This window comes from Bos grunniens, chromosome X (assembly GCF_055505025.1).
Source record: "Bos grunniens cultivar Pamir isolate PY7600 chromosome X, Bosgru_T2T1.0, whole genome shotgun sequence".
Lineage (NCBI taxonomy): Eukaryota > Metazoa > Chordata > Mammalia > Artiodactyla > Bovidae > Bos > Bos grunniens.
The window spans coordinates 31,184,479-31,201,734 of record NC_141194.1 but is presented as its reverse complement, the minus strand read 5'-3'; the positions used below and the strand labels follow the sequence as shown (position 1 = coordinate 31,201,734).

Here is a 17,256-nt window from a genome sequence, read left to right as displayed (position 1 = left end):
ATGTGCTTTTTCAATAATTTTATTTATTTATTTATTTTTAATTTTATTTTATTTAACTTTACAATATTGTATTGGTTTTGCCATGTATCAAAATGAATCTGCCACAGGTATACATGTGTTCCCCATCCTGAACCCTCCTCCCTCCTCCCTCTCCATACCATCCCTCTGGATCGTCCGAGTGCACCAGCCCCAAGCATCCAGTATCGTGCATCGAACCTGGACTGGCGACTCGTTTCATATATAATATTATACATACTTCAATGCCATTCTCCCAAATCATCCCACCCTCTCCCTCTCCCACAGAGTCCAAAAGACTGTTCTATACATCAGTGTCTCCTTTGCTGTCTCGTACACCGGGTTATTGTTACCATCTTTCTAAATTCCATATATATGCATTAGTATACTGTAGTTGTTTTTCTTTCTGGCTTACTTCACTCTGTATAATAGGCTCCAGTTTCATCCACCTCATTAGAACTGATTCAAATGTATTCTTTTTAATGGCTGAGTAATACTCCATTGTGTATATGTTATTTTTGAATGTGCTGGGTCTTCATTGCTGAATGGGGTTTTTCTCTAGTTGTGGTGAGGGATGGCTACTCTCTAGTTGCAATGTGTGCGTGGGCTTCTGGTTGCAGTGACTTCTCTTGCTGCAGAGTATGGGCTCTCAGGCTTGCAGGCTTCAGTAGTTGTGGCACATGGGCTCAGTAGTTGTGATTCCCAGGCTTTAGAGCACAGGCTCAGTTTTGTGGTGCACAGGCTTCGTTGCTCCATGGCATGTGGGATCTTCCCAGACCAGGGTATGAACCCATGTCTCTTGCATTGCTAGGTGGATTCTTTACCACTGAACCACTAGGGAAGATCACAGATGTGTTTTATGTTTAACAGTAACACAAGACTTTTGCCATCTTCACAAAATAAGAAATACAAATGACCAATAAACATGGAAAAACTTGAATGAATTTATTGGCCAACCCAATACTTGCTGCTGCTGCTGCTAAGTCGCTTCAGTCGTGTCCAACTCTGTGCGACCCCAGAGATGGCAGCCCACCAGGCTCCCCCGTCCCTGGGATTCTCCAGGCAAGAATACTGGAATGGGTTGCCATTTCCTTCTCCAGTGCATGAAAGTGAAAAGTCAAAGTGAAGTCGCTCAGTTGTGTCCGACTCTTAGCTACCTCATGGACTGCAGCCTACCAGACTCTTCCGTCCATGGGATTTTCCAGGCAAGAGTACTGGAGTGGGGTGCCATTGCCTTCTCCAAATCCAATACTTAGGTTTTACTAAATAATTGGATTATTGGGGAAGCTGGGATCAGGGGGCGGGGGCGTGGGAAGGTACTATGGTTTGGGGCAAATGACTAATTTATTTTTGTCAGCTCCTCTAATTTGGACTATGAGACTTTAGCCAAGATCCCTCCCACTCACCTAATCAAAGATGAAATATGTAGGAGGCAGTACTTAGCAGCCCAGTGCTGAGTTTGCAGACCTTAAGTATAAAGCTACAATGGATTATGTCAGAAGGCTACTAGGGTGTTATTTATTTAAATCTATTTCATGGAATTCAGCACCACCTTAATGGCCTGACAGTGTTAAAGTATGTCCCAAAGTACCTAAATTACTCCCTAAATGTAATTTATGCTTGAGAATAATCTGACTAACTTGATTTAGAACAGCAGGAAATAAGTTATGCTGCACATAAATGAAGCAGCAGTGTAATTTTAAATACTGCTTGCATAGTGTATGAGAATTTTAATATTTGCAAAATTTTAAAAATCACTTGATTTATTATCCATGTGTTTATACTGACATTTTTTGTCCTTTATTTAGGCAGGTCTACATTACCTCTTGCTGTCAGGAAAAACAAATGCAACAACTTTTTTTTTCCCCTCTAGTAATAATACAGAGAGTAAAACTTACACTTATTTCCCTTAATGCTATTTGTAATATCTTTATGTGTTTCCTGTTGTAGCTGCATTTTCCTTCAGTCATGGATGTCCAGTTAATGGAATGAGAGGAATTTAGGGAGCGTAGTGAGTGACTAGAGATTAAATTTATAAATGTAACATTGTAAAACTAGCAAAATTTATATCTGTTCATTCAGGATGTTCCTTAATGGGAGAGAGTTTAATTTTATAAGTAGGCATGATAAAAAAATGAAATTTTACACAGTAAATTCAAGAATAGATTTATGCTTGGTTGTTAACAATACATGTTAAAATGCTAGAAAGTATGTTTAAAATTTTTATGTGATGCTTGAAATGGAGTTTAAAATATTATTACTCACATTAAATGTCATCACATGTAAAGTGCATGCTTTTATTCTTTAATATTTTGTTTCAATAGAGTTACTCATTTTAACATTAATTTTAATAATAAAATTAAATCAACTTTATTGTTTTCAAAGTTTTAGCAGTTGCAGACTATTGAATGCTCTATAGTAAGATATTTACAAAGTGACAGTATAAGTATTGCTGTGGCCAAAAAGTTCGTTTGGATATTTCTGAACGATGTTAAGGAAAAACCCGGATGCCCTTTTTGGCCAACCTAATGGTTCATGTCAAGTCTTTAAGTATGCAAAGATTCAGCTTGCAGGAGTTGAGTGAAAATGGAGTAAAGGGAAAGAGGGCATTTCAGGCACACTGGACTAATGTACAAAGTCACGAAATCCTGAGACAGTAGGGCATGGGGGGAAGGGGAGACTGCAGAGAGTCCTTGGTGGCTGGCAACTTCATCCTGCCCCATTTTTGTGGACCTGGAACACAAATATAAGTAGAGAAGCCTGAGTGTTTCCCTTATGTTTGTATCTCCAACTTTGTCTTGCAGCCCTAAGAGGTACCATGATCAACTGTGTGGGCCCTGATGGTTTTCTTCTCTTGGAGAAACTATATGATAGATAAACTGTGAAGAGGCAGAGGAGTTGGGTGGGAGGAGACTTTGTGGAATCTTCTAAAAGACGGTCACTGCCAATGCAGTGAGTGGTGGAGGCACACATCTGCAGCAGCCTAGAAGGAAGAGTATTTACAGCCCAGATGTTGAAGAAATAATCACCTTCCAGGACATAAAAGCATTGGCAAGAGGGTAAATCTGGTGGTTGGGTAATAGAAAAAAGCAGAATAGGAAGCGGGCTGATGACTGTAACAGAGGTGGAAAATGACCAAATGACAACTCCTCTGTGGTCTGGTTAGCCTCGGTCTGTTTCTCAGTGTATAAAGATGGAGATGGTAGTTGTTAGCATGTGAGATTGCCTTTTAAAAACAATTGTGCTTAGTGAAGTAAGTCACACAGAGAAAGATGTTATCTATGTTAGCAGTGTGTTCTTTCTTATATGTGGAATCTAAAAAATTAAAATAAAAGAATGTGTATAAAAAAACAGAAACATTGTAAATATAATGTTAATCATATATTTTATTGAAATATTATAATAATTTAAATTTTATTCTCACTAATATATAGTAAATTCCTATCAAGGAGATCCTTTCATTTTCTAATTATTCACAAACAATGCAAAATAAAAATCAACCAAAATTAACATTATATTTACAATGTACGTATATTCAGAGTGCCCTTTAAAAACTTAGTGTTTCAAAAGATAATCATTTTCATATCATTTAACAAAATAGATTGACTTTATTCACAGCAGTGTACTAACTTCTGGGATGATACACAGAGGTCTGAGACATAGGTCCTAAAAGACAGATAGCTTTCAATATTAGTGAATAAACAAAGTATGCCAAATAGATTGCATATGCCCCTGTGCAAGATATGATGAGTCAAAAATGAAGCTTCTCCTTGAAGGTCAGAGAAAGGAAAAATTATCTTCAAAGCCCCATTAAGATTTAGATCATTGGAGGGAAGTGAGAAAGTGACAGGCCAGAAGATGGGTTACATGACCCAAGTGTGGTGGTAGGGAATTGATTTCTGGAGACTAAGACAAGAAAAAAAAAAAAAAAAAAAATCAAATTTTGCATAGAAACGAATGAAAATGAAAACACAACAACCCAAAACCTGTGGGACACAGTAAAAGCAGTCCTAAGGGGAAAGTTCATAGCAATACAGGCACACCTCAAGAAACAAGAAAAAAGTCAAATAAATAACCTAACTCTACACCTAAAGCAACTAGAAAAGGAAGAAATGAAGAACCCCAGGGTTAGTAGAAGGAAAGAAATCTTAAAAATTAGAGCAGAAATAAATGCAAAAGAAACAAAAGAGACCATAGCAAAAATCAACAAAGCCAAAAGCTGGTTCTTTGAAAGGATAAATAAAATTGATAAACCATTAGCCAGACTCATCAAGAATCAAAGGGAGAAAAATCAAATCAATAAAATTAGAAACGAAAATGGAGAGATCACAACAGACAACACAGAAATACAAAGGATCATAAGAGACTATTATCAACAATTATATGCCAATAAAATGGACAACGAGGAAGAAATGGACAAATTCTTAGAAAAGTACAACTTTCCAAAACTCGACCAGGAAGAAATAGAAAACCTTAACAGACCCATCACAAGCACGGAAATTGAAACTGTAATCAAAAATCTTCCAGCAAACAAAAGCCCAGGTCCAGACGGCTTCACAGCTGAATTCTACCAAAAATTTAGAGAAGAGCTAACACCTATCCTGCTCAAACTCTTCCAGAAAATTGCAGAGGAAGGTAAACTTCCAAACTCATTCTATGAGGCCACCATCACCCTAATACCAAAACCTGACAAAGATCCCACAAAAAAAGAAAACTACAGGCCAATATCACTGATGAACATAGATGCAAAAATCCTAAACAAAATTCTAGCAATCAGAATCCAACAACACATTAAAAAGATCATACACCATGACCAAGTGGGCTTTATCCCAGGGATGCAAGGATTCTTCAATATCCGCAAATCAATCAATGTAATACACCACATTAACAAATTGAAAAACAAAAACCATATGATTATCTCAATAGATGCAGAGAAAGCCTTTGACAAAATTCAACACCCATTTATGATAAAAACTCTCCAGAAAGCAGGAATAGAAGGAACATACCTCAACATAATAAAAGCTATATACGACAAACCCACAGCAAACATTATCCTCAATGGTGAAAAATTGAAAGCATTTCCTCTAAAGTCAGGAACAAGACAAGGGTGCCCACTTTCACCATTACTATTCAACATAGTTTTGGAAGTTTTGGCCACAGCAATCAGAGCAGAAAAAGAAATAAAAGGAATCCAAATTGGAAAAGAAGAAGTAAAACTCTCACTATTTGCAGATGACATGATCCTCTACATAGAAAACCCTAAAGACTCCACCAGAAAATTACTAGAACTAATTAATGATTATAGTAAAGCTGCAGGATATAAAATCAACACACAGAAATCCCTTGCATTCCTATACACTAATAATGAGAAAACAGAAAGAGAAATTAAGGAAACAATTCCATTCACCATTGCAACGGAAAGAATAAAATACTTAGGAATATATCTACCTAAAGAAACTAAAGACCTATATATAGAAAACTATAAAACACTGGTGAAAGAAATCAAAGAGGACACCAATAGATGAAGAAATATACCATGTTCATGGATCAGAAGAATCAATATAGTGAAAATGAGTATACTACCCAAAGCAATTTATAGATTCAATGCAATCCCTATCAAGCTACCAACAGTATTCTTCACAGAGCTAGAATAAATAATTTCACAATTTGTATGGAAATACAAAAAACCTCGAATAGCCAAAGCGATCTTGAGAAAGAAAAATGGAACTGGAGGAATCAACCTACCTTTAATCTGAGCCAGTGAAAGTCATCCTCAACAGCCTATTCTTTAGGACAAATGTTCTGGTTCATTTCCTTGCCCTGCCCTCCTTCACTGCTTTCCTCTTGACCTTCCCCAAGGCCCTGAACTCTGTCCAGCTGTTAGACTGTAAGCTGGATGTGGTGAGATTCAGACAAGTTCTTATTAGCAAAGCTAAGATATCCCGAAACACTCTGTCGTCATTAATGCTTACTCACCACTTCCTGAGTCCAACCTTGCAGTTTTCCACTTCAGAACTTCGAAGGCTAACACATGGGAGTTCAAAGTCGGCCAATTTTTTCACGACTAGAGAAAGAAGAAAGAGTCTTCCTGGTTGAAATACATACATATTTACACACAGTGTCTACATACAGTGCTTTAAAGAGATAAAATAGAGCATTAATATTGGAAGGAATAAAATCACATTAATAATATTCTCTTGCATAAAAAAAAAAAAAAAACAGAAACAAAATCACAGATTCAAAGAATATACTAGTGGTTAACTGTGGGGAGACCAAGGGGGAGGCAAAATAGGGTATGGCATTGAGACACGAACTACTACGTATAAAATAAATAAACAACAAGGATATAGTGTACAGCATAGGGAATACAGCCATTATTTAAAAGATAGCCATAACTTATTTTTTTTAATTTTTTTACTAGGTATTTTTTTTTAATTTATTTATTTTAATTGGAGGCTAATTACTTTACAATATTGTATTGGTTTTGCCATACATTGACATGAATCTGCCACGGGTGTACATGTGTTCCCCATCCTGAACCCCCACCACCACCTCCCTCCCCATCCCATCCCTCTGGGTCATCCCAGTGCACCAGCCCCAAGCACCCTGTATCATGCATCAAACCTGGACTGGCGATTCGTTTCACATATGATAATATACATATTTCAGCACCATTCTCCCAAGCCATCCCACTCTCACCCTCTCCCACAGAGTCCAAAAGACTGTTTTATACATCTGAGTCTCTTTTGCTGTCTCGCATACAGGGTTATCGTTACCATCTTTCTAAATTCCATATATATATGTTACTATACTCTATTGGTGTTTTTCTTTCTGGCTTACTTCACTCTGTATAATAGGGTCCAGTTTCATCCACCTCATTAGAACTAATTCAAATATATTCTTTTTAATGGCTGAGTAATACTCCATTGTCTATATGTACCACAGCTTTCTTATCCATTCATCTGCTGATGGACATCTAGGTTGCTTCCATGTCTTGGCTATTATAAACAGTGCTGCGATGAACATTGGGGTACACGTGTCTCTTTCAATTCTGGTTTCCTCTGTGTGTATGCCCAGCCATAACTTTAAATGGAGAATAGTCTACAAAACTATTGAATCACTATTGTACACCTGAAACTGATATGATATTGTAAATCACCTGTACTTTCCATTTAAAATAAATTTTACTTATTGTATTTTTCTGAATATTCAAAGTATGAAGTATGCATTGCAGGAAAACTTAACAATATTAATATATATATATATAATGAAAATTAAAATCAACTATAGCCTCACCAAGACGATACCATGCCAACTATGACTCACTGTATTTTAGATTCTCATTTAACAGCTCTCTGACTCCAGTGATTCAAATTCCTGTAAGACATACACAATGTACAATTCCTTTTTATAGGGAATACATTCTTCAGATGTATTCTTAAGTCATGTTTTGGGTATTAGCACTGAAAATATAGGAAAACAAAATTATTATTAACCATGCAAACATTTCCAAGATCATTTTGTGGCTGATGGATATAAAACATTTGATCAACTATAAAATGCCATTATTTATTAAAGATATAATTATTTTATAAATTTATTTTTAGTAGAAGGATAATTGCTCTATAATATTATATCAGTTTCTGCCATATATCAACAGGAATCAGCCATAGGTGTACATATGTCCCCTCCCTCTTGAACTTCCCTCCCACCTCCCACCCTTTACCACCTGTCTAAGTTGTTACAGAGCCCAGGTTTAAGTTCCCTGCGTCCCACAGCAAATTCCCATTGGCTATCTCTTTTACATATGGTAGCGTGTATGTTGTCCATTTGTCCCACTCTCTCCTTCCTCCCCGCCTGCCTGTGTCCATAAGTCTGTCCCCTATGTCTACATCTCCATTATTTATAGGCTAGTGATAGAGACTATCTCTCTTGGCTATTATTAGCTGCCTTTTTATGCTACCAAAATACTGTTTTAGATATTTTTAAGGTGAAAATACAGTTAATCATTAAATGTAATACCTGATAGAATGCATGATAGAATACATGTAGATATATAATTAAATAGTGGAAGAAAATAAAAAAAAAGCCTTACAACTATCACTTTGAATTGTTTAATTTGGTGAAAATTCATCTTGAAAAAAGGAAATCCCAGAAAATTTAATGTAAGGTGCTAAAGGACACCACTGGAACCAGAGAGATCTGAGTTAGAATTCCAGGTCTGCCATTTAATATCTATTTACCTTTTGGTAACTTACTCAGCATCTCACCTTTCTCCAGTGAAAAATGGGAATAATAATTGGTATGTTGCAGAGGGTGTTGCAGGAGTTAATGGAATGGGATATGTAAATCCACAGACCCCAGTGCTTAGTTTATAATGTGAATTCCATTCCTTTCCTAGTAAAACGATAGGGAATTGTGACATTATTTGGATCCTAAAATTACTTAAATTTCCCAAGGGGAGGTAGAGATCTGAGAAGATCCTCAAGATGTTCAAAACTAATCCATTGCATCTTAAGAATAGATCTCAGAGAACTGTACAGACAGCTGTACTATGAGGTCACTCAATAAGCAGGAATTTTCAGGATGGCTTTTGTTTCGTGCTGGCAAATGCCTGTTTGGACAGGCCCTGCAGACCCAGTAGATCATGAGCCCACAGACTTTAAAACTTGCACTGTATAGTATTTTTCTTTTTTTTTTTTTTTTTTTTTTTTGTATTTTTCAACTTGTCAGTACATTAGAATCACCTGGGTGCTTTTAAAAATACCAATGTCAGGGTCCCACCTCCAAAGATACTGGTGCAATTGTTCTAGACTGGGGACCCAAAATCAGTGTTTTATTGCTATTTTTTTATTTTATAATGCCCTATGAAAAGACTCTGATGCTGGGAGTGATTGGGGGCAGGAGGAGAAGGGGACGACGGAGGATGAGATGGCTGGATGGCATCACTGACTCGATGGACGTGAGTTTGAGTGAACTCCAGGAGTTGGTGATGGACAGGGAGGCCTGGCATGCTGCGATTCATGGGGTTGCAAAGAGTCAGACACCACTGAGCAACTGAATTGACTGACTGATGTGATTTTTATGTGCAAGTCTCTTAGCAAAAACATAAAGCCTTGACTCATATAATTTCTGGCTCAGTCTCTTCTGTGACCAGAAATGACCAAATAGTTCCTTCTCAATGTTCTTTTCATGTGAGATGTTGACACATTACCTTTCACAAAATTCCTTCAGCATCACAATTTAAAATGCTAGTGGATACAATGCAACTAAAAGGAGAAAGGAAGACTAGTATACCAGTTAACTGGTAGATTTCTTACATCTAAGCCAATGTACAAGTTACAGCTGTCATCCTGAATGCTTGAAGATTTTAATGAGCAGACACTTTTAGCTCAAGATATGACTGAAATTGACAGACTTTATGAGCTAATTTTTGATCCAGAAAATCTTTTGAAATTTAGTATCTAGCTTCAAAATAATTTATTAGATATTAATGTACTTTTAAATTTCTGAAATTTTATTAAAATTAAGTATTCTCATAGGGAAGAAAACACTAATATTCCATAATAATTGTCTCTATTTTCCTCTCAGTCACAAAGTGTATTCATTTTGAAGGGAAATGGCAACCTTTTATCAAATGTTTTAATTCATCCTATATTCAATATTAGTTATTTATGTTAACTGAAACTGACATATACAAATGTGAGAAACTATCAAAATAATAGCTTTATTAATGTAATAACATATATTCTATGTCCATATAATCCATTTATTTTTCTTGATCCCTAATTTTTATTTCTAGGCAATTTGACAGATCTGTTGAAAAATGGCGACGGTTTCATTATGATATGAAGATATTTAATCAATGGCTAACAGAAGCTGAACACTTTCTCAAAAAGACACAAATTCCTGAGAACTGGGAACATGCCAAATATAAATGGTATCTTAAGGTAAGTTTTTGAAATCTCTTTTTTTCAGACTGTTTTTATCTCCACCACAACATCACGACTGCTTAACTTCTTTAAGTTCAGGTTGTGAAGGATGATGGAAATTTATATTTCCTGACTTTTGTTGTCAGCACCGCACATGTTAGAACTTGTCATGATGATCATTTTGGAACGGTTTGTGTCAGGATGAGAGTCTAGACATAACCGGTTTATCTGATGAACTGCAAAGTGTAATTGAATCTTGAATACAGAGAAACATCTTACAGCAGGGTGTCCTGTGGCTTTAGGGCAGTGTGTGGATTTTGTCCAAGAGGAGAACTTGTGGTATACTTGGTAATAATGTAGTCACTAGAAATATCCATCATTATAAAATTACAGTTCTGTTTCCCTAAAGACAGTCTGTGGTGATGTAGCAATATTTCTATATATTCTATTGACAAAATTTCTTCTGAGATAGGCCAGAGGCCAAAACAATACAGTAAATTGGCAGTACTTATTGACTGTTTTATGGGTTGGAAGTGCAACATATGGATTATAACCATCATACAGTTTAATTTCAACTGGCTGTGTCTTTTGATTATGTAGATAAAGTGGATTGTGGAGGTTATAATTTAGGTTATAAAGTATATGGCTTAAGTATAAGAAATACTGGGTTCACTATACCAAATCTTAGGTACTTTTGCAATATTTTTTAGTTCAAATTGTTCAGGTAGCAATTTTCAGTCAAGGAGATTTGAACCGTGGCCAGTTTTTGAATGCCAGAAAATATTGATTAAGACAGATGAAAGCAAAGAAAAGGGGGTAATACATTAAATAGTCCAGGCATTTCAAAATGCTGGGTTCATAAAAGTAATATCATTTTCAACTTAACAATTCTCCTTTTTCGAATATTTTTTGCATAGAAAAGATGCCTTTTGATATTAAAGTAACCATTTATACACCCCTATATATATGTAAGCTATGTAAATGTAGAAAATTAATATTGTAAAATTTTGTGTAATTATGTGTATATCAATCAAATCTTTATACTCATCAGCATTACCATTGCAGATAGAGGAAATTCATCGATTTCTAATCTGACATCATACAGAAAATATATTTTTAATAGCACTAAAGTGAATTTTGAGCCAATGTAGCATCACCAGGTCTCTGACTTAAAGAAAGAAATATAAGGTATTTTGGGGGAGATTTATAAACCTCTTGCCATTTTGAAAGATGTCTGTCGCAAGGTAGTTATACATATTAATCTGTTTTGTTATAAAAATAATATATACTCATTATAAAAAATGAGGCACTGTAGAGGTGTATTGTAGGTAAATATATACCCACCTTCTACTCCACAGAGAGTGGTTGTTTTGATATGGATATTGGTATATATTTTAGCTTGTCATCTCACTCAGCAATGGATACAGAAGGTTTATTTGGGAGTATTTTTGGGAATTGAGCAATGGGTTTATGATATTCCTTGGTATAGTTTTCTTCATGTTTCTTATTCTTGTGGTCTGTTAAGCTTCTTGGATTTGTGTGTTCATAGTTTTAATCAAATTTAGAAATTTTAAAGGTGTTACTTAAAAATAATATTTTTCTGCTCCTTGCCCTTTTCAGGGACTCTGATAGCGTATATTATGCCACTCACTGATGTTCTGTTCTTTTTATTTTCAGTCTTATTTTCTCTGTAATCATTTTAAATAATTCCTATTGTCAAATGGACTAATCTATTTTTTAGCTTATCTAGTCTGTGGTTTATCTCATCTAGTGTATAATTTTAACCTCATACATTGTTGTCTTGTGTGATTCAATACAATGCTGAAATGTGGTTTGAGAATTTTAACATTTTCCGTGTTAATATCTTAACAGACCTCAACATTCAATCTTTACCTTCTGAGAAATATGGAATACAGTTACAATAACAGTTATAATGTTTCTTGTCTACCAGTACTATCATCTCTGTCTATTTTCGGTCAATTCCAATTATTTTTTCTCCTTTCTATGAGTGTTATTTTCCTGCTTCTTTGGATGACTGGTAATTTTTGATTAGATACCAGATGTGAATTTTAACTTGTTGAGTGCTTGATATATTTGTGCAGATAAATATTGTTGACCTTTGTACTGAAACATAGTTATTTTTGCTTGGAAATAGTTTGATCTTTGGAGTGTATTACTCATATACTTTGAGTTTTGAGCAGAACAACCTAAAATCTAGGGCTAAATTTTCCTCACTACTGAAGCAAAACCCATCTGAATACTCGCTCTGATGTTTTTGTATGATGTTTTCCACTGTGTCTGGCAGGAACGGGTACTCTCCCAGCCATATGTGAGCTCTGGTGATTGTCTGCTTTAATTACTGTGTATAGTTCTTTCCCTTGACATTGGTAGTTTCTTGTTGTTGTGCTTCCCTGGTAGCTCAGTTGGTAAAGAATCCACCTGTAATGCAGGAGACCCCAGTTTGATTCCTGGGTCGGGAAGATCTGCTGGAGAAAGGATAGGCTACCTTCTCCAGTATTCTTGTGCTTCCCTTGTGGCTCAGCTGGTAAAGAATCTGCCTGCAATGCAGGAGACCTGGATTTGATCCCTGGGTTGGAAAGATCCCCTGGAGAAGGGAAAGTCTACCCAATCCAGTATTCTGGCCTAGAAATCCATGGACTATATAGTCCATGGGGTCGCAAAGAGTTGGACACAACTAAGTGACTTTCACTTTCATTTTCACTTGTCATATGGGAACTGGTTAGGATTTAACTGGAAACTGGAAGGGTGCTCTCTGCAGATCTCCAATGTTTATTCTCTGTATATCTGTCCCCTCCCTGATGCTCTGCCTTGTGACTCTAGCTACTTTGGTTCCCTTCGATACCCAGCTCCATCTCCTCATCTAAAGAAGACGCCTTGTTTTCTGCCCTTGTCCTTTGTCATAGCTTGGAACTCTATTCAGAGAGTAAGCTGGGGCAACTGTAGGGCTCACCTCATTGGTTCTCATTTGTTTCTAATTGTTCAGAGATGACTGGTTTTAATTACCCAGTGTCCAGTGTCTTTTAAAAAGTACTGTTTCATACATTTTGTTCATTTTTAAAAATTTTTAGCCAAGAAGTTAAATCTAGTCTAGGCTAGAGGCAGAAGTCCAAAACAAATTTAATGTCATTTGATTTTTGTTATGTTTGCTTCTATACAATCTTGCATGCATGCATGCTAAGTTGCTTCAGTTGTGTCCAACTCTTTGTGACCCTATGGACTGTAGCCCTCCAGGCTCCTCTGTCCATGTAATTCTCCAGGCAAGAATACTGGAGTGGGTTGCCATGCCCTCCTCCAAGGGATCTTTCTGATTCAGGGACCCAACCTGGGTCTCCTGCATTGCTGGTGGATTCTTCACCACTGAGCCACCAGGGAAGCCCTCTATACAATCTTAAAGCTGTTCAATATACAATAATTTTACTTGCCTTGAGAATGACTAAAGGTCTCTACTTCTTCACACTGGGATTTAGATGTAAGTGAACATTTCATCAGAACTTTGTTTCCTTTAATTGGATAATTTTTTTAAAAAACTATTTTATTTAGTCTGTTTTTTTACTCATTCATTGGTGGCTCAGATAGTAAAGAATCTGCCTGCAATATAGGAGTGCTTGGTTCAGTCCCTGGGTTGGGAAGATCCCCTGGAGAAGGGCATAGCAACCCACTCCAGTATTCTTGCCTGGAGAATCCCCATGGACAGAGGAGCCTGGTGGCTATAGTCCATGTGGGTCAAAAAGAGTTGGACATGACTGAGAGACTAAGCATAGCACACAGTACATACATAAAGTATAAAAGGAACTTCTTTTATACTTGGAAAAAGTTTTTCTGGCTAAGGAACTGTGAATGGTAACACAAATCTTCTAAACAGTTACAGTGTCCTTCTCCCCTCCCCCTGTGATTAAGAAGGTCCAAAATCCTGCATACACACTTGTGTATACCCGCATAGACACACATACATTTAAGAAAACTGTGGTTATCTTTCTAGTCTGTTAAGTCTCAGAAAAGGGTCCAGAAAGACACTATCAGCCATATCCATTGATAAGACAAATGAAATCTGGTAATTTCAGCTCTCTTGGTCATTATCATTATTGATTAACTAACAATGAATTATTCTTGTTGTTGTTTAGTCGCTCAGTCACGTCCTACTCTTTTCTGACCCCATGGACCATAACCCACCAGGCTCCCCGGTTCATGGGATTCTCCAGGCAAGAATGCTGGAGTGGGTGGATACTTCCTACTCCACGGTGTCTTCCTGACCCAGGGATTGAACCTGCATCTCCTGCATTGGCAGGCGGATTCTTTATCACTGAGCCACCAGGGAATCCCAACAATGAATAAGAGGATCTAAGTTTTTGATGAGGAATTATTTTAGGAAATAAAATGTAGATGCTACAGGTTGGCAGCAGATAGATTTGTTGCCCTGAACTTGTAATGGTTACTTTGAGGAATATCAGCCAAGTAGGCCATGTACTAAACAGATATTTAAAAGGGTACACTGATGTTTAAAACCTCATCTGTATGAGTTTCAGCAAATGTGTCTGTGCTATCCTTAGTTGCTCAGTTGTGTCTGACTCTTTGCAACCCCCTGGACTGCAGCCCGCCAGGCTCCTTTGTAGGTGGGAATTCTCCAGGCAAGATTATTGGAGTGGGTTGCCCGGAGTGGGTTGCCATGCCCTCCTCCGGGGGATATTCCCATCCCACAGATCGAACCCAGGTCTCCCTCATTGTAGGTGGATTCTTTACCATGTGAGCCACCAGGGAAGCCCATATATCATGTCTAGATAGGAAATAAAATGATAAATCATCGCATATTATGTGCTTGTCTGTATATACTTCTATTAAGCTGCATTTTATTTCTATTTTTAATTTAAAAAAGATAAATCCTACTGACATTTGGTGTTATTACTCAAAATAAAGTTGCTACCAATAGTGTAAATAAAAGATTGCCTGGCTCCATGCAACTCAGCTGTTTTTTCCCCATCACAACTGAATGATAAAATTAAGTATATTAATTAATATTTTTCAAGATATTCTAAAAATGTCATGCAACATGGGAAATCTTTTAAAAATATCATATTTTTATATGAGAAAATATCAATCATGTGATATGCCACTAAAATTGGTCTGTTAATAAGCTCACTTAGTTATTTGTGCATGTCTTAAATATTCATTCAACAAGCAGTGATTGAGTACATATACAGAATTTTATCATCCACAAAATAGTGACATGCCACGTTAGCTTATAGTAGAAATTCTGAAGATTGGCTAAGAAGTTGCAAGCCATATTCAAAGAGTGTGGGTTCTAATTCCACCTCCTTTAATAGCTACAGAATCCTATGAAGTGTCTTAAGTCTCTACATCTGTTTTGTTCTAAATAATAATAAAAATGAGATGTGCATAAAGTACTTAAAATTTCATTCTCCACAAAATAATTACTCATTACACATTAGTCTAACTAATCACACTTCCTAAGTGATTAACCTGTATCTATGAGAACAGAAGTGCATTTACTGAATTGCTATCCCCAAACATCTGAAATACAGATTGAATAACCAGGTATTTTCAATAATGCTTATTTTTATGTCTTGTTACATTTTCTCAAAGTATAACTCTTGGATTAAAAAGTGAGGAAACTTCCACTTCAACCAAACAAATCTTTCTCAGAAAGCTGGCATGTTTACCTCCTTTTAGAACTAAAAGAGTAAATGTTAATGAGAGTTTTCAAAGGGAAAGCTAAGCATCATGAAGGAAAGTTATAAAAATAATGTCAATTCATCTAGTGACCGAGTGAATTGGTGAGCCAACAATATGTTGAGTGAAAACAGAAAAGTGGAAATCATAACATGCTAATATTTAGCTCTACATGTTCTTCTAAAGTAGAAAGAAATAAGTTTTAAAGCATGGGTTGTTATTTTAATGGAGTTGAAAATTCTAGAAGTTGACAGTAGAACTAATAAAAATCAAAATTAGATTGAGTATTTTAAAAAGTGGGATACCTTTTATTAGTGGATATGAAGCCTATTGATTTGATTAGATAGTGCTACTTAGTGAACCGTATTAAAAGTTAACAGTCCTTTATAAAAACATTACCATGAGAAAGCAGTGCAGTGCAGTTCAGTTCAGTTCAGTCGCTCAGAGTGGTCCGACTCTGCGACCCCATGAATCGCAGCATGCCAGGCCTCCCTGTCCATCACCAACTCCTGGAGTTCACTCAAACTCAGATCCATCGAGTCGGTGATGCCATCCAGCCATCTCGTCCTCTGTCATCCCCTTTTCCTCCTTCCCCCAATCCCTCCCAACATCAGAGTCTTTTCCAATGACTCAAGTCTTCGCATGAGGTGGCCAAAGTACTGGAGCTTCAGCTTTAACATCATTCCTTCCAAATAACACCCAGGGATGATCTCCTTCAGAATGGACTGGTTGGATCTCCTTGCAGTCCAAGGGACTCTCAGGAGTCTTCTCCAACACCACAGTTCAAAAGCATCAATTCTTCGGTGCTCAGCTTTCTTCACAGTCCAACTCTCACATCCATACATGACCACTGGAAACACCATAGCTTTGACTAGATGGACCTTTGTTGGCAAAGTAACGTCTCTGCTTTTCAATATACTATCTAGGTTGGTTATAACTTTTCTTCCAAGGAACAAGTGTCTTTTAATTTCATGGCTGCAGTCACCATCTTCAGTGATTTTGGAGCCCCCAACAATAAAGTCTGACACCGTTTCCACTGTTTCCCCATCTATTTCCCATGAAGTGATGGAACCAGATGCCATGATCTTTGTTTTCTGAATGTTGAGCTTTAAGCCAACTTTTTGACTCTCCTCTTTCACTTTCATCAAGAGGCTTTTTAGTTCCTCTTCACTTTCTGCCATAAGGGTGGTGTCATCTGCATATCTGAGGTTATTAATATTTCTCCCAGCAATCTTGATTCCAGCTTGTGCTTCTTCCAGCCCAGCGTTTCTCATGATGTACTCTGCATATAGGTTAAATAAGCAGGATGACAATATACAGCCTTGACGTACTCCTTTTCCTATTTGGAACCAGTCTGTTGTTCCATGTCCAGTTCTAACTGTTGCTTCCTGACTTGAATACAGATTTCTCAAGAGGCAGGTCAGGTGGTCTGGTTTTCCCATCTGTTTCAGAATTTTCCACAGTTTATTATGATCCACACAGTCAAAGGCTTTGGCATAGTCAATAAAGCAGAAATAGATGTTTTTCTGGAACTCTCTGGCTTTTTTGATGATCCAGCGGATGTTGGTAATTTGATGTCTGGTTCCTCTGCCTTTTCTAAAAC

General features: G+C 36.8%; 1 protein-coding gene across 20 annotated transcripts in view; it reads left to right on the top strand.

Moving 5' to 3' along the window:
- Positions 1 to 17,256, top strand: part of DMD (dystrophin) — a 2,667,987-nt gene that overhangs the window by 1,459,025 nt on the left and 1,191,706 nt on the right. For all 20 annotated transcript variants that reach the window (XM_086387503.1, XM_086387509.1, XM_086387510.1 and 17 more), the window contains one exon: positions 9,818 to 9,965. In XM_086387503.1, the coding sequence (XP_086243629.1) occupies positions 9,818 to 9,965 (148 nt within the window). The remainder of the gene's footprint in view (positions 1 to 9,817; positions 9,966 to 17,256) is intronic.